This window comes from Coenobita brevimanus, chromosome 68 (assembly GCF_032717465.1).
Source record: "Coenobita brevimanus isolate Jiangsu-jjx chromosome 68, ASM3271746v2, whole genome shotgun sequence".
Taxonomy (NCBI): domain Eukaryota; kingdom Metazoa; phylum Arthropoda; class Malacostraca; order Decapoda; family Coenobitidae; genus Coenobita; species Coenobita brevimanus.
Genome location: NC_137021.1, coordinates 22,370,529 through 22,389,660, shown reverse-complemented (window position 1 = coordinate 22,389,660; position 19,132 = coordinate 22,370,529). Strand labels below are relative to the sequence as shown.

The 19,132-nt window shown below is 41.2% G+C and overlaps 1 protein-coding gene across 1 annotated transcript in view; it reads left to right on the top strand.

Moving 5' to 3' along the window:
• LOC145405862 (microfibril-associated glycoprotein 4-like) overlaps positions 1–15,993 on the top strand; it is a 136,379-nt gene extending 120,386 nt beyond the window's left edge. The window contains exon 4 of the mRNA XM_080277118.1: positions 15,828–15,993. Coding sequence (XP_080133244.1) covers positions 15,828–15,993 — 166 coding nt within the window. The remainder of the gene's footprint in view (positions 1–15,827) is intronic.
• Positions 15,994–19,132: the final 3,139 nt, after the last annotated feature.

Here is a 19,132-nt window from a genome sequence, read left to right as displayed (position 1 = left end):
CATGACCATATCATTGGCAATAATAGCACTTTCCAGGTCGGGGAACATAAGGTTTAACCTTAAGTTTCCAACATGCAGCAGTTACAACCTCTAACAAAGTAAGGTGATCAAACATCAAGGTAAGAGTGGGTGTGGGTGTTAAAACCCCATCAGCTTTCTTCATAATTCTCTGTACTACTTCAACTTCCTGAGGAGCCAGCCCCTCCAGGAGGGAAGAATCAGAATAAGAGATCAAGTCACGAGAATACACAACCCCACGGGACTGATTTAGGACCAAGTGACGAGAGGCAGATACTGGATAACTGGCAACCATAGTAACAGATGGATGCATGAACTCTCCTCTCCATTCCTGGCCTCTAGCAACAGAGAATCATCGCCCTGCAAGAAGACCTTTGTGGGTAAATCCACATGCTGTAACTAGAGCACTGTGAATCTGAAAACAGTTCAGGTTCCAGAAGGAAGTACCATCAGCCGTTTTGAGTACTATGTATTTTGTATAAGGGTATTTCTCAAAGACACCAGGTAACAGATCGATAGAAGAGACATCTGGATTCTCAGTTTTGGCAGATGACCCAGAAGGTACAGGGTCGTCGACCAGAGAGAGACCAGGTGATGCTGACTCATGTGGCTGATAACCAACCACACGAGTGGTTGAAGAAGTGTTTTAATGTATGCATATGTACATTAGTGAGAGATAAAATGGCACCAGGAGCCAAGGCAAACCACCTACCAGGGAGTAAGGGGACTGAGCGCGGCCTGCTGGGAGGAAGGTACCTCGTCCCCAGAGGGTGACCCAAAATGGACACCCCGTGATGCGAAAGTTCGCTCCCACCAGTGAAAAAAAAACCCTTCCCCAACACCCCCCCTAGCCCAGACACCCAACCAACCAACTCAGGACAGCACCAAGGCGACCCCACTGGAGGGCAGCACCAATGAGCAATATGGGTAACCTACGTTTTGGGCAGCACTTAGTCAGACCCCTCACCCACAACCCTACCAACATGGGAGACCCTGCCAGATGTCATTACATTCGTGGGCAGGCTTGTGGGATCACAGGGGCACGCAAGCCCCCACCACGACAAGGTGGCTGCCCACGAAAGAGAGAGAGAGAGAGAGAGAGGGATGGCGGCAAGAACTTAGCAAATGAAACATGTAAAGGGCAATGGCTAGTTTGTAGGTATTTGAGAATCATATAATTATATACTTCTGAAATGGGAAAGTGAAAGGTGGCAGAAAAATGTTATTGGTGATAGACATTACGTATAATTGCCGCTCTAGCTGAAGGGGCTTGGCTGATCACTTCGCAACATGACAACACCAAGGGTCGCATAGAGATGGTATACATGTGTGTAACGTCAGTAGTGTAAAAATGCACCACTGACTCTGCCTTTTCGTCATCAAAATAATAAGGAGTAATATGTTTAATACCTTGTAAAGTTAGTACCGCAACAATATTGATCAGCTTCATTCATTACTGAAGTATGTAATTATATGATTCACAGATACTTACCACCGAACTAGGCATTGCCATTTACATGATTTACTTGCTAACTCCTTGATTCTTTCTCTCTCTCTCTCTCTCTCTCTCTCTCTCTCTCTTCCCCTCCTTGCCTCTGAGTTTACGTCCTTCTACCTCGCAGTCTACTTTCCCATTACCTGACACGATTAAATTAATTTCGTCTATGGGTTAACCCCTTTGCGCCCAGGGTCCTCAATATAGGACGAGACTAGGCATTTTCAAGATTTAATAAAGAAGGGAACCTCAGAGGAGGGACCTATGAGCTTCTCAACTTTGAGCCAATAGGAGGAGGGCGGTGCACTTGGTGCTCTTCCAGCAACATCCCTCGCACAGGAACTCTGGGAGCTAATGGGTTAACCCATAGACGATGAGGATTTTTTTTGTGTGTGTGTGTGTGCCGTCTTTGATCGTCATGATCAAATTCACACCGTCGTTCATGGATTGCTAGACTTCATTAAACCTTTAGCCTTTGGACATCACTATTGCCTCTGTCACACAAGAAAAATCATCTAGAATAATAGTCAGAAAAAAAAAATGTCAGATGTTTTCTAAGGGCTAAAGCTGTATTACGTCCTTTTTTCTTATTAACTCTTAAATAATAATAATAATAATAATTATTATTATTATTATTATTATTATTATTAACTCCCGATATGTGTAATTATCATCGCCACAGGCTCTCTTCCTCCCCTGTCTTGTTGCCTCCCTCTCCCCCCCGTCTTGCATCCCTTTCCCTCCCCTTCTCTGTCTCCTCTCTTCTGCTTTACTCTGGTGAACGAGCGCTGCGCCCTCTGTGGGCTATGTTTGGAAACAAACCTGGCAGGGACTGTCAGCGAACTTTTGCTCGTAGGTGTACACCAACTAGGGCAACATCTTCGTAAGTCTGCAGAAGATCAAACAACTGTGATTTATGCTTAGGACTATCAACGGCGTCTACATGAAAAGAAATATCTGGAAAATTAGTCGTAATGGAATCCGTTGAGTTTCTTACGATGGACGGTCATGAATACTAATAGATGGACAGGGTAATCTGCCACTACCCCCCCCCCAACTCCCTGTCCTTACCACCATCAAAGCACTGATATGTTAGGTGGATGGATCGGAGATATGAAACTTCGCTCACTATCACGTCTTGCTGCTGGTAATGTTACTTTCATTAATCCTACAATTAGGTGTATTATCTCATGCATAGATCCATGTACAGTTCCATGAGAATTAACTAATCGAAGTTTTAGCAGATTTCAATGCAATAACCTTAACGTATAGAGTTGTCTTCCAAATTTATCCAACGTGCTCTAAGCAACTTACTAAAACCGAAGAAACAGCAACAAGGTATATGGCCACATATAGTAACTCCCTCTCCTGCGTTGTCATCTGAAGAGCACATATCCACCCACCAACTCATCGTCCTACTCACTAAGGCAATCCAGCACAACCCACCGACGTCACTCCGGACACTTACCCTGCCCAGCCGCCTGGGCGACCCACCCAGCGCGATGATTCCAGCCATCTACCCTGCTAGCCCAAGAATGCCTCCCACAAAGCTCGTCTAAGAATGCCACTCAACACACTCGCCTATTCACCTGAACCCATCCACCCACCCAAGCCACCAACCCAACCACCCACCCAGAGCGCCCCGGCCACGCAATCGTCTCAGTCACCCTGGCGACCCACCGTGGCCACTGACCCTGGCGACCTACTCTGCCCACACATTCCGACGACATATCTTGCCCACCGACCTCTACCACCCACCCTTCCCGTCCACGAAATCCACCCTACCTGCCCACCCAACAAGGCCATCCATCGCATCCACCCACACAACCCTATCACCTCTCCCTCAACACTCACACACCCTATCCACCCACCCCACTCTGCTCACCCACGCATCCTATGCAGCTACTCCTCCCACCGACCCACCCGCCCATCCACATGCCCAACCACCTTTTTTACCTAACCTCATTAACTCCCCCATCCCATTCACCCATTCGAACCCGACTCATCCACCAAACTCATCCCATGCAAACCTAACTTACCGACCCCTCCCCGACGTCCCACATATTCAGCCACTCTCCCACCCAGCCCGTCAAATGCACCCACTCACTAACCTATCTATCCCTACAGCCCACCCTAAGTTGCTTCACACACGACACCCAACATCCCCCCTTCCCCCACACCTTTATCACCGTTCATGTACCCTGCCGATGCATCGAACTACCACACCCACCAACTCAACCTCAGTAACCCACTTACCCAACCAACTGACCCCCCCCCCCCACAGTGTGAGAGAGAGAGAGAGAGAGAGAGAGAGAGAGAGAGAGACAGACAGACAGACAGACAGACAGACAAACAGACAGACAGACAGAGACAGAGAGACAGACAGACAGACAGAGACAGAGACAGAGATCTACAAGAGGTAGAAAGAAACAGAGAGATGTAAAGATACAGAGATAGGGATATAGAGAGATATAGATATAGAGATAGAAAGAGAAATAGAGATAGACATATAAAGAGATATAGAGATATTTACAATAGGAAATTATATATATAAAGACAGATATATAGAGAGATATAGAGATAGAGATATATAGAGACAAAGATATACAGAGAGATACAGAAAGAGAGAATATATAGATATATTGAGATAGAGATATATATAGAGATGGAGATATGTAGAGATATATAAAGAGACAGAGATGTATAGAGAGAAATAGAGATATACAGTTTGAGATAGAGATATATAGTGATATACAGAGAGAGAGGGAGAGAGAGAGAGAGGATATAAGCTCACTGAATTCAGTTTTCAATGTGTTCGTAATATAGCATGTAAAGAATACTATGAGTTTAAGAGTTGCAAAACATGTTCACCTATTTTTTCAAAAAAAGATTTTAATATTTTGAAAGACTTGGGTACAAATGAGGAGTTGGTTGTCTGTCGTCCAGATAAAAGTAGAGGGGCTGTGCTACTCAGTCAAGTTTATTATATCGCAAAAATGCATGATATTTTGAAGAATTCCACTAAGTTCATTAAAGTAATTCATTCCGACTTAATAAAACTGAACATGAAAATAGTGGATAAAGTAAACTGGTTAATAAAATCTATGGTTACAACATGAACTATTCCAGAGGAAGCTTCACAATCTTTGAAACCTAGTGGCTCATCACCAACTGTTCTGTATGGATTACCTAAAGTTCACAAACAATCCATCCCTCTTACACCAATCATGGCTGCATTTAAAACTGCCTTCTTTATATTACCAAAGTTTTTAGTTCCCATCCTTTCCGATTTGCAAACCAACGAATTTATGATTAAAAATTCATATGAACTCTTTGATTTTCTCTCTGGATTCAAACTACCAACCTACCTACCAAACTACATGTGTAGTTTTGATGTAACCTCATTGTTTACTAATGTTCCCCTCAATGAAACGATAGATTTATGTGTAAATTTAGTTTTCAATTATGTGGACAAATTCATGGGTATGAGTAAAAAATTCTTAAAGTACCTGATTTCTGCTTGGGTTAAGAACTGCCATTGTTCTGATTAGTAATGAGGTGTATAAACAGATAGACGGTGTGGCTATGGACTCGCCTCTGGATCCGGCTATGGCTTATGTTTTTCTCTGCTTTTGGGAGAAGAAATGGCAGGATAGTTGGCCTACATACTTTAAATCCATCCTTTATCGTAGACATGTTGATGACACCCTACTTGTATTTCAGGATGAAAGCCATGCGCCACTCTTTCTGAACTACCTGAATAAACAGCATCAGAACATAAAATTTACCGTGGAATCTGAAGTTAACGGTAAACTCTCTTTTCTTGATTCATTAATACAGAAGTTAAATGCCTCTCTGGTTATGTCTGTATATCGTAAACCTACTTTCTCTGGTTTGGGTACTAGTTTTTTTTTTAGTTATTGTCCATTTATTTTTAAGGTGAATGAGACTAGAACACTTTTGTACAACGCCTATAACCTAACTTCTACCTACAATCAATTCCATAAGGAGGTTACATTTTGGGGTTATTTTTTGCTAACAATGGTTTCAGTACCGCTCTTTTTGATAGCTGTGTTTAATATATATATATATATATATATATATATATATATATATATATATATATATATATATATATATATATATATATATATATATATATATATTAGCCCAATTTTACACTCCAAAGCAACCTGTATATACAGTGAGTATGGAGGAGATGTATGTTTCTCTACCTTTTCTTGGTGCTGTGTCAGAAAAGATAGATAGGGCACTCAAATATAAATTTTCTATCTTCTGTCCTCAAATAAAGTTCAGATTTGTTCATAAGAATGAATTTAAGGTTCAGTAATTTTTTTCACTAGAAGGACTGACGACCGACTGCCCTCCGCTCGTTAATCGCTTATATCAGTAGCCTAGTTGCCATACAGGGTATATTGAAGCACAATACGAGCTTTCAAGCTAAGGGTTGACGAGCACAGAGGTGAGTCGAGCAGGTCGTCTCCCTTGAGCGACCCTCCTCACTCAGCGGCAAGGGATCTTTCATATCATTGTAAGACTTCTGTTGATCCCAAGATTTTCTGTATAATTGACACATATTCCGGAAAGAATCTACGAACACTAGAATCCATTCATATTATGGACGAAAACCGGCCCTGAACAATTTTCAGTCTGCTATCCCTTTCATTATTGTGCAGCTACTGTATATCCCCTGTTCCCCCTGTGGCGGCGTGGACACAATCTGGCCGCACTATGGGGTGGTACTACTACTCTACTCTGCTGCCAGGTTGTGTTAGGAGGAATTCTGCCATCGTATTCCCTGCGTGCGTAAAAGGCAACTAAAAGAGGCCGGTTGAGGGGACTAAGGACCCCCTCCTCTGTTTTTTTACTTCCTACAAAGTGACAGGGAGCTGAAAGGGATGAGAGATTGAGTTATCCCCGTACCCTGAAGGTTGGGTCTCGGAATGTGCGTGGATGTAGCACGATTGGAGGCTAAAAGGGAGGAAACTGGGGGAATGTTTGTGCGAAGAAAGTTGGATGTGTTAGCTTTGAGTGAAACAAAGATGAAAGGAAAACGTGAGTCTAAGTATGAAAGTGCGAATGGAAGATTGTCAGGTGTTGATAGAGGAAGGGCAAGAGAAGGTGTGGCCTTGTTAGTGGGTATGGAAGTGCAGCTGTGTGTGACTGAATTGATGGAGGTGTCATTGAGACTGATGTGGGTGAAAGCAAATTTTGAACGTGAGTGCATATGGGCCGGCAGCGAAATGAATGCAAAAGAGAGGGAGTCTTTCTGGAATGATGTTGATGAGTGTCTGCAGAGTTTTGGAGCAAATGTGAATGTCGTAATGATGGGAGATCTGAATCTGAGTGGGAAATGTAGCAGTTGAAGGTGTAGTTGGTATGCATGGTGTGCCTGGAAGAAATGAAAATGGGGAACGAATGATAGGGATGTGTGTTGAGCGATAGATGGTGATTGGACATATCTTGTCTGAGAAGAAAAATATTTATAAGTATACATGGGTGAGACAAGAGGGTGGAAGGGTTGTTGATACAGCATTGATGGACTATGTGGTTGTGCCCAGGAATGTAAGAGGAGGATTGCTGGATGTGATAGTTTTTGAGAGGAGAGGGTTGTAGTATGCCTGATCAATACCAGGTGGAGATAAAGTTGAGAGTAAATAAGAGATCTGTAAGCCCTAGGAGAGTTAGGTGTGGCAGGGAGGTTTTAAAAGTGAGTTGGATAAAAGAGAGAAAATAATAGAGTATCAAGAGAAATTGAAAGATGAGTGGAACGCAGTGAGAAAGGCCGTCTGGAGGAGGAATGGCAATTGTTTAAGAGTGCTTTGATGGGGCATGTGGAAGAGGTGTGTGGTGTGAGATAAGTGGGTGGTGGTGTATGAAGGGAAGTGAATGGTGGTGCGAGGAAGTAAGTATGGCTATGGCTGAGAAGAGACTTGCATATGAAGTGTGGCTGCAGAGGAAGGATGAGGTGTCATATGACAGGTATAAGGAAAGAAATAGGGCGAGAAGGGTTGTGCGTGATGCTAAAGTGGCAGCAGAAGAGAGGTGAGGTAAGTGGTTGACTGAGATTTCTCAACAATGAGAAAATGTTTTGGAAGGAGGTGAAATGCGTGAGAAACGGAGATTCTGGGATGGAAGAGTGGGTAAAAGCAGAGGATGGAAGGATGTTAATTGAGATGGATGCAGTAAGAAAGAGATGGGTGGAGTATTTTGAAAGATTGTTAAATGTAGAGGAGGAAAGGGAGGCTGAGATTGTGGCAGATGGAAGGGTGCAAGGAATAACTGTGTTGGAAGAGTTGAATGATTCTTTGATCACGATGGACGAAGTGCAGGAGGCGGTAATGGAGATGAAAACAGGGAAAGCTGCAGGTATGGATGGGTGTGCTATGGAATGCCTGAAAGGTGGTGGAGCGACTATTGTTGACTTGTTAGTAGGATTGTTGAATGTGTGTTTTGTGAAAGGTAGAGTGCTAGTTGACTGGGCAAGTGCTTGTGTGGTTCTGTTGTATAAAGGTAAGAGGTAAGCTTTAGGGGTATAAGTCTTTTGAGTGTTATAGGTAATGTGTATGGTAGAGTGTTAATTAACACAGTTACAGAGGGTACAGAGGGAGTGACTGGTGATGAGCTATGTGGCTTTAGGAGAGGGAAAGGATGCGTGAATCAGGTGTTTGCTGTGAGACAGGTGTGAGAAAAGTATTTAGCAAAAGGTAAGGATGAGTTTTGGGCGTTCAAGGATTTAGAGAAAGCGTATGATAGAATTGATAGGGAGGCTTTGTGGACTGTTTTAAGATTGTCTGGACTTGATGGTAAGTTGCTAAAATGAATGAAAAGTTTTAAGTAAATAGTACAGCGTGTGTAAGAGTGGGAAATACTGCGATTGATTGGTTTCCCCTGAGAGTGAGGCTGCGGCAGAAATATGTGATGTCTCCTTGGTTGTTTAATATTTATATGGATGGTGTTGTAAGGGAGATTAATGCGAGAGTGTTAGGTGGAGGTTGAGTCTGGTGAATGCTGATGATAGAGAATGATATCTGAATCAGCTGCTGTTTGCGGATGATACTGCACTGGTGGTTGATTCAGATGAGAGACTGAGACAGTTGGTAGAGGAGATTGGAAGGGCGTTTGAAAGAATGAATTGAGAGTAAATAAGAAAAAGAGTAAAGTGGTGCAGTGTACAAGGTTGGTAGATTGCTGGAGGATGAATATAGTTTTGAATGGTGAGTTGCTTGAGGAGGTAGAGTGTTTTAACCCGTCGCATCCCGTCAATGTAGGGGTACACCACAACTTTTTTTTCATGCAGAGACCCTTTGACGTACTGGTACATTCTGCAATTGCGAGGGCCGTCATTTGCACATTTTTAAAGTTTCGTGGGTGATTTTTGGCAGGCATATGTGAGAGACCTTCCTCTACCGAGGTCCGTCATTTGCACATTTTACAAGTTTCGCGGGTGATTTTTGGTAGCCATATGTTTGAGTCCTTCCTCCACCCGCCGCCAGGTGGCGACACTGCCTGAGCGATGCATGCTTACCAGTTTATTCACAGCATGCCTAGAAGGTAGCTATTTTTAGAAAACTAGACTGATAGAACAAAGGAGTTACCACTGATTCAGAAAACTTAAACCATTTAAGATTTGCAGGTGACATAGTCTAAATCTTGGAAACAGCAGAGACATTGCAAGTATCTAATGTTAAGTGACCTAAGTAGAGAAAGTCTCAGAATGGGGATAAAGATGAATCAGAGCAAATCTAATGTTCAATCTAAATACATCAAAGAGCATTATCAACGTAAACAAAAACTTCTTGAAGAAGTTGAGGAGTATAATTACTGTACTTGGGGCAAACACAAAAACTAACGAAAGACTACGACAGTGAAAAAATAAGATGCTTTAGAATTGGATGGAAAGCTTTTGGTAAACATAAAGACATCATGAAAGGTTGCTTGGTTGTATGTATGAAATGAAAAATATGTATGGAATGTGTAATTCCAACTATGACATATGGTTGTGACACTTGGAAAAAGAAAAATTGATGGAAAACAAACTAATCCATTCTCAAACAGCAATGGAAAGGTCAGTGCTGGGAAATTGGTGAGAGTGCTGACTGAAGTAAAAGACGCTATAGAAGTATTAAAAAAAAAACAGAAATGGAGATGAGCTGGTCACACAACAAGGATAGAGGATAACTGATGGAGCAATATGCTGACTGGCTGGACTCCAAGAAAGCGAAAGAGTAGTGGAAAAAAGGCCAGATAGGAGGTGGAGAGATGAGACAGAGAAGTTTGCAGGCAAAACCTGGCATAGATTGGCCCAGGTGAATGATTTCGTGGAGAAAACTGGGGGGAGGGGGCCCTTGTTCAGCAGTGGACTTGAGGTGGTTGACGATGCTAGGATATATAGATAGATAGATAGATAGATATAGATAGATAGATAGACATATAGATATAGATATAGATAGATAGATAGATAGATAGATATGGAGATATATTGCGAGCGTTATAAAAGAAAATGTTAGGACAATGAATGTTAGAGTCCTTTGTGAGAATGCTTAGGGTGTGTAGATTGCCTGTACTGCTGTTTGCTGATGATATTGAACTGCTAAGTGCAGATAGATGAGTTTTGGAGGGTATGTAAGACACGAAATTAAAAAGTGAATGTAGTTAAGAGTAAGGTTTATTGGTGTGATCTTTGTTAGAAATGAAGTTACTGAATGAATAATGAGGCTGGATGGACAGGCAGTGATGAATGTAATTGACTTCAAGTGCTTATTTAGTATGATGAATAAGGATGGAAGTTCATATGATCAAGCACATGATAAGGTGGGGCAGGGAGGAAAAGTTGCTGTTCACTGAAAGGTGTGATAAGGAACAAGGAAGTGAGCATGGAAGAAAAAACGTAGCTGGATGAGCATGGAAGAAAAAAAGTAGCCGGATGGCAGTATTGTGCAACAACGAGCTCTCATCCAAGCAATTTCTGAGCAAGAACATTTACAAAATTAAATAATCTACATATCTGGAAAACAACGCCTATTTATCTATCTTTGCCAGACTCTTTAATCCCGTAACGAGTGGCCACAAGCAAATCACCTCCATGTCGCCATGTCCCCAGCCATTTCACTGCCCTCCTTCCAGCTTACACACCCCTCTCCTATATACCTTTCCACCCCATCCCTCCATCTCATCCTCAGCCTCCCCTTCATTCTTCCACCTTCGCCTCACACACATACACTCCTCGTTAGTCTCTCACTCTCCATCCTCTCCACACGGCCAAACCGCCTCAGTGTATTTCTCCTAATGCTTTCTATCACAACCATATCTACACCACAGTGCTCTTTCACTTCCTCATTTGTCAGTCTGTCTCTCCATTTAACTCCACATGCTTACCTCAGATAATTTAATTCCACTGCTCTCACTCTTGATTTGTATTTTTCCAATAATGTCCATGCTTCACTTCCATACGTTAGAGTTGGTATCACAATACTTTCATGCGGCGACTTTTTTTTTACTTCCATGCTCATTTCCCTATTTAATATCACTGCTTTCAAAGAACCAGCAAACTTTCTTCCTTGCTCTACCCTTTCAAGCATTTCATCCGCCGAACTTCCATCCTCAGTCTTCACACTATGCAAGTACTTAAATAGTCACATTTTCCATTTCCTCACCATCCAGCCTTACTGTATATTCAATGATTTCATTTCTTTCGAAGACCATAACTTTACTCTTCCCATCAATCACTTTTAGATTCCGTTCCTTACGCACTCTTCCAAAATCATTCAAGTTCCCCTTTGTCATCACTTAACAACACAGTATCATCCGCAAACCCTAGTACAGCAAGTTTTCAAACGCTGCCCTTTCTCATTAGAGCCGGTCCAACATCCACTGCCTCACCTTGTATCTCTTTTATAACCACATCCATATACAGACTGAACAACCATGAAGACATAACACATCCCCGTTTCAATCCAACATTCAGACAGAAAAATTCACTTACTTCACTATCCACACGCACTGTAGCCTTGGCACACTCATTCATACTCTTCACGATAGTCAACAACTTTCCATTTATTCCATATATTCTTGATAGTTTCTACATTCCTCGTCTATCCATTCTGACATATGCTTCCTCCAAATCCATGAATGCCGCATGCAACTTCTTTCCCTTCTCTAGAAACTATTCCACTGAAGACCTAAGGATGATATCTGATCTACACAACCTCTTCCCGTCCTAAAACCTCCCTGTTCTTCTCCAACTAATTCCTCTGTTATTTCCCTAACTCTGTCAATAAGTGTCCTACCATATACTTTTCTACACTCAGAAGACAAACTTCTCTATGATTACCACACACTTCTTTTTCCCCTTCTCCTTTTGTACAGGGGGATAAGTATACCTGACTTCCAATCTTCCGAGACCCTATCTTCCTCCCAGGTCAATCTGCACATCTTCCATATCCATACTACTTCTATCTCTCCCTCAATGCTTCAGCATTTCATCACACACTCCATCAATTCCTTGGGCTTTCCCCATTTTGACTTTCTTCATTGCTTCCATTACTTCCATCCTACTGATCTCTTCTTCCCTTCTCACCTTCCTTCTCCTCCCAGCTATTCCCCAGCCACTTACACTCGCATTACTTTCATTCTCTGTGTTTAAAAGTTCTTTAAAGTGTTCTCTCCATTTGCTCACTTTTTCTCCCTTCTTCACTAGCAATCTACCACTTTCATCTTCCACTACCCTACTAACCTCTTTATTACCCTGTCTAACTTTCTTTCCCTCTTTCAAGAACATTTTCTTACATTCCCTCCACACTTTACACTCATAATACTTCAAAATTCCTTATCCACCTTCTTCTTAGTCTCTCACAAATCTTTTCACCTCCTTTTTCCTCTCTACATATGTCTCACTTCCATCTCTCAACTTCCTCAATCTCTGATTCCCATCCGCACACTATATGCTTCCTTGTTTTGAGCCACAGTGTTCCTCTCCTCTTCATTCCACCATGCTATTCCTTAGACCCTCTTTTGTCTTCTTTTCACACCACACAGCACGTCACATGCTGCACAAATCTCTTCTATGAAAATCTTGCACGCATCTTCCACCACCCCCATCTGCTCCATGTCATATTTATCCAATTGCTCCTCCACTTCTGTCTTATATTCTGCCTTTTTTCCATCCTCCTGCAATGTTTCTACCCTCCATGTATGAACTACTTCCTCCTGTCCTCCACTTCTGTTCCTCCATTGCACTTCCTCCTGTCCTTCACTCCTATTCCTTCAATGCACTTGAACCGTGACTTTCACCACCAGCATGTGGTGCTCAGAAAGTCGACTCCCCCAACGTCTATATGCTCTTGCTTCCATTACATACCTTCACATTCCGTTATCCAAACACACATAAATCAGTCACTGCCTTCCGTTCATTCAGTTCACCACCCACCCTTCTCATCACTCGCCACGTACACCTGTGGATCATTTTGTTTCTAAAGAGGGTATTGGCTATCACCAACCCCCCTCCCCTCGCACAAATGTCCACTGGATCACTGCCATTCTCATGCCCTTCACATTCCTTACTTTTCAATTCATATCTCCAATCAGAAACACTCCCTCATTCCTTTGAAACTTTCATGTTTGCCCAGATCACTTCTTTTACTGCTTGCCCGATCTTGTGTTGGCGCATACACACAATAATGCCCACGTTTGCAATCCTACTTTCAATCTTACCCACACGATCCGTGAACCAACTGCTCCTTACTCTCTTATATTCTCCTTCCATCTCTTGCACACAACAATACATACTCCTTCTTTTGCCCTCTCATTCTCACCTACTCCCACACATATACTCCATCCATACTCCCACTCTCTCACGCTCTCTCCTCACCATTGTGTATCAGTCAATCCACATATGTCCACTTTTGCACCCTCAAGCACCTGCACAATCTCTCTCTCTTTCAATTCATAATTTTCACCCCTTACATTCCATGTTGCAATCCATATATACCATGTCCTTTGTTCGGCCCTTGGTCGTCACCTGTTTGTCAGTCCTGGCCCGAGGTTTCTCCTATATATTTTTTTTTTTTTTTTTTTTTTTAAGACGAAGACCTTCCCTTCTGCATTATTTTAGGACTAGACAGCAGTCTAATAACCATACCAACCTGTTGCAGTTCGTTCGTATTTCAGGGAAGGAAGAATTTTTTTGCAGTGTTTAGTTCTTGCACTTTCCTCCTGAGTTATATTGACATATCTTGAGATAAGTTTAATGAATAATGCATACTACTGACAAGGGTAAGAAATAATCTTTCTGTTAATACTTAACAGAGTACGAGCAACAACAACATTAATTATCTTTCGCTGCAGTAAAAATACTTCATAATGAATAGTTGGGGCGCCCATTATCTGCTGACTCTCTCTTTACTGCTGTCCTAGGGTGACTTTACAATGAGTAATCAGGCGAATGATTCCTTGTAAATCATGAAGAAATTTGCTACCTTCGATGGTAATCATGTAACCAAATGACGCTTGGTGGTTAAGTGGGATAAGGCCCTCCAGTATGAATGAGTCTGTAAGGGTTTATATCCGAGAAAAGGTTGAATTTTATTGCTCACACTCGGGGACAATGAGAATGGCCATCCTTGCCTTAAATATCAGGAATGAGTGACTTAGGTTTGAATCCCGACGTTCTTGATGTGACAAAAAGAAAAAAAAAGACTGGATGATGGGAGAATGAAAAATAATACCGAAAAACACCGTAACTTCGAATAGCTCCCAAACTTCGGACATTTGCGAAAAAATGTAATAATTGAAGTTTATCGGAAGACAGTGCGATATTTGCAAAAAAATAATGATATGGGTAGGTAGGGTAATCTTTAAAGATTATTATGTATAAGTCCTACTAACCTAGCTTGAATATGTGTGGGTGAAAAATAGAATTTATGAATCAAATGGGAAAAAAAATCGACATTTTATTAACCCTGCAAAACTTTGTGCACACAGAACAAAGAGTTTCAATTGTATAAACGTGATTAGTACGATTATATCTGGAAAAGTGTTGTAAGTACTGGGCAGTAAACTATTTTAAGATATATACATGCATAATCTTGCTATGACTGTTTTAATGAATATCTCTGTATTTTTCGGAAAAAAATCCTAAATTCGGACAGACAAATTACTGGAAAAATACAGACTATAGGTGTGTGTGTGTGTGTGTGTGTGTGTGTGTGTGTGTGTGTGTGTGTGTGTGTGTGTGTGTGTGTGTGTGTGTGTGTGTGTGTGTGTGTGTGTGTGTGTGTGTGTGTGTGTGTGTGTGTGTGTGTGTGTGTGTGTGTGTGTGTGTGTGTAAGACCAAAGTGTGTAGCTCTTTAATACATTAAATGGTGCCTTCATAACAAATGCCTGTGTGTGTGTGTGTCTGTTGATTTGTGTGCGTGTTAGTGGGTGTATGGGTGTCATTAGAACCAGTAAGAAGTGTTTAACATTATATTATGTTATTTCAGTATGCATTTGTTGAGTCAGTGAGGTAGCTACTTGATAATTAAGTGAAGTTTTGTCTAGGAAAAAGAGATCAGTTCCTCTTAAAGTTTGGAATATAGACAATGCATTTTTATATAATTTTTTCGTCTGAAAAAGTTTCTGAAGAGTTCTTAGTTATATTTATGGCCAGAATACCTCACTACAATGTGATATGATGCATCTTAATGTGATCACAAATTACGAGCTCAAGAAAGAAGATATTTTTGGATATTTCTCTTTATATATGTATAACTTGGGCCACGAGTGCCCAATATTTTTAATGACACTTTTAAAAAACTTCTAAAGTGTCCGAAGTTTGGCCACTGTGTCCAGAGACAGGTGCTATTAACCATTTTCATGTTTATAGGGCAAATACCTGGATGTCCGAAGTTTGGAAGAGCTGTCCGAAGTTAGAAAATTTGTTCCTAACTTCGGACACTTGAAAAAAAAAAAAAACACACACACACGAGTTTAGCGTGGCTAATTTTTTTATTATATGGATTCAGTAGGTACTGATCCTGGCTACCACATGACGCCAACAGGGATAAAATTGCACCATTTTACACAGAGTTATTCAGTAAAACACATAAAAAGTGTCCGAAGTTAGGGTGTTGTAATAATGATGATGACGAATATAACAGTAACAACAACAACAACAACAGCAATAATAATAATAATAATAATAATAATAATAATAATAATAATGATAATGATGATGAATAGAATAATAATAAATAATAAAAATGAATAATTATATATAATTAAGAACAACGCTAAATCTGCTCTCCTGCAACAGTTTCCGCGGTGGATGGTGGTATGGAGCCTGCCACCTCTCCAACCTTAATGGATATCAGCACGAGGGCCACCACGAGGCGTACGCTGAGGGCATCAACTGGAAACCCTGGCATGGCTACCACTACTCGCTTATGAACACCACACTCATGATCAGACCAGCTTTCTAGTGAATCTTCAGATATGGCTCCGAGTAATGATGCTGAATGATGGCGCTGCTGGGAGACAACAAAAGATGTAGAGTGATATTGCTGGACAAGAACACGGGGAACTTACAGCTAGAGATGAGACATGAGAACAACCCAGGGATATAACAGTAAGAGGTGTGGCTGAGGGACAACAGTGGGAAATAACAGTGAGATGAGTTGCTGAGAAATGACAGAGAAATAACAGTAAAAGCTGTGGCTGAGGTATAACGATGGGAAATAACAGTGAGAGGTGTTGCTGGGAGATAACACTAAGAAATAACTGTGAGAGGTGTTGTTAGGAAATGACACAGGGAAATAACAGTAAGAGTTAAATCTGAGAGATATCACAGAAATTATAATGGGAGGTGTTGCTAGAAAATGACACAGAGAAGTGATAATAAGAAATGTTGGTGAGAAAGTACAGGGAATAACAGTGAGATATGTTGATGGGAAATAAGGCAGGGAATTAAAATTGAGGAGCGCTACTGGGAGATAACACATGGAACTGACAATGAGACGTATTGCTGGGTGATAACCAAAAGAAATAAGTGGTGGAGGTGTTGATGGGAGATGATGCAGGTAAATGATTGCTACAGTAATTACAGGGAGATAACGTAGTCAACCACATTGGGTTAAATTCTCCGTCGTTTAGTGAGAGATGTTGCCAAACTCTTTTACATAAATGAGCAACAAGAAAATATAATACTAGTTAACAGAGCATTACTTCAGAGCTCTCAATTTGGTTTATAAACACTGTATAATGCACAAAAACAGGTTCAATACATTTATTTTTAAATGTACGCCATACAATCATACTATTTATTGTGATACGAGTGGCAAGTAAGAACATCGGTTCTTGAAGCAACCAGCGACTCATGGAGCTGATGGCAGCCCTGAGTCCAGACACAACAACCCATCCTTAGTAATCGGAACCTAATGTCAACAGCCGCCAGAGTATACACAGCATGCATATAATTATAAGCTGGGAGGGATGTGTGGCACAGGGAAACCAGGCCTGTCTTGGAGACTTGATTTTCTGAGGAATAGGGTGCTCTTCATAACAACCCTCACTATGATTACTGCACTGTCTGGGAAGCGGACGTCATGTTTATCTCTAGGTAAATATGTGACCAGTTGCTGTGGGGTAGGACAACCATTAATGCATTGCCGGGCATCACTAACAGTCTGCTTACTGATATATATATATATATTAGTTTGGATGGTCTGACCACAATTCACAGAAAGAGAGATAATACAATTCAGCAGGAAGAGATCAACCATATATTTTACTACAGACAAGGGCAGAATGAAAGCGTTACTAGTGTAGGATTTCGAACTAACAGAAATATTGCAGGGAACATTATTAAATTCGGCAGTGCGTCCGACAGAATAGCATGAATTAGACTATGCAAGTGATACACTCTGAAAGTAATACTGTATTTTGTCCCACTTCTCAAAACACAGATTAAGAAATGGAAACATTCTGTGACGACAGTTCCCAGATTATGGATATAAAAATGACCATATTACTATACTTACGGGAGACTTTAATGCAAAAGTAGGCAAGGCGAAAAATGGATGGGGAAATTTGAAGGAGAGAGGAATGCTAGAGGTGAAAATATTGGTAAATTTTGATGAAATGTAAAACATGAGAATAAGAAACACATTCTTCCATAAACGAACCAGAAGAAAGTGGACCTGGAGAATCCAAAGTGGGGAAACAAGAATGAAATTGACTTTATTATTGGAGATATGGGCAACAAGATCGCTATTGTCACAGTTATCAGGTTTCTAAATACGAAAAGCGATCATAGAATGGTGGGTTGCATAGCCAGATTCAATTTCAGAGATGCAAGAAAGAAGCAGTTAACCCTTTAATGCCTAATCGCATCAACTGATGCGATGAGAGTTTTATGCCAAATAGCCTAATCGCATCACCTGAGTGGGGCCTGTAAAAAAAACTGTGGAGCGCTTCCTCTGTCCCAGTTATGATGTACATGGCTTCAGGCCAATGAGAATTCACCCTTGACGTGGCATGAGGGGAGATCGGACCAACCCGGGCGTTAGAGGCACCCTCCTCTGGCAAGGCCGTCTTGATTTGAACAGGCCCAGGTCTCCCGCCAATATCTGACTGTGACGTCACAATCAGTGGCCATTGTATTATTCCGCCAGCCCACCCGCCATGTTATAAACAGTGAGGCACGCCTGCAATTCACCCACTTATTTCAAAATTTTCCTCTTTCCCATCTGGATTTCGTTCACGACAAGCTATACACGTATTATTAAATATGTATAGCCATACTAGAATGCATGAAAAGCATCATTGCTATTACTCAGAACATTTTAAATGAGAAATTAGAGGTATCAGACTGTCAACAGTGGATATCTTCTAGCAAAGTAGTTCTCGTAATACGTTAGGCAACGAAATGACAACAGCCTAAGTTTTTCATTGTTCTTTATTAACTGTGCATAATATATTTTGGTGGATCACAGTCGTACTGAGATGTTAATTTGGTTACTGATGCCTTCATTCCATGCAAAATAACCTAGGCTACTCAATGCTTGCTTGATTTATTCTTTTAATTCTATGTATTCAGTGAAATATCTAGGTAACAAGGATATCAACAGAAAAGTATAGGCCTAGCCTAGGGTAAGAAGAAACATTTATTAGCCCAGCCCAGGCAAGGAAAAACATTTATGGGCCTTGTCTAGGCAGGAAGAAACGTATAGGCCTAGCTCATGCCAAGAAAAATGTGTATAGGCCAAGCCCAGGCCAGGAAAAATGTGCATAGGCCTAGGCTAGGCCAAGAAGAAATGTGTATGGGTCTGCCCAAAGACAAATGTAATGCCTTTGCCTAAATCTTATGCCTAAATGATGAGAAGAATTGTTAACTAAATATAATTTTTAGCCAGGCCGGGGTCTATTTTATTGATACTCATGTTTCCTATAGTTTGATGAGAGGGACTTGAAAAGAGATTTGCGCCGGTTAGAGCACAAATAGAAATGAAAATATGATACAAGAAAACTTATATAAAGGACAAATATTAGTTTGGTAAAATTGCTGTTGGGCTAGTCTTTAATACCTATTACTTTGTATAAAATTAATTTAGTCCCCATTAC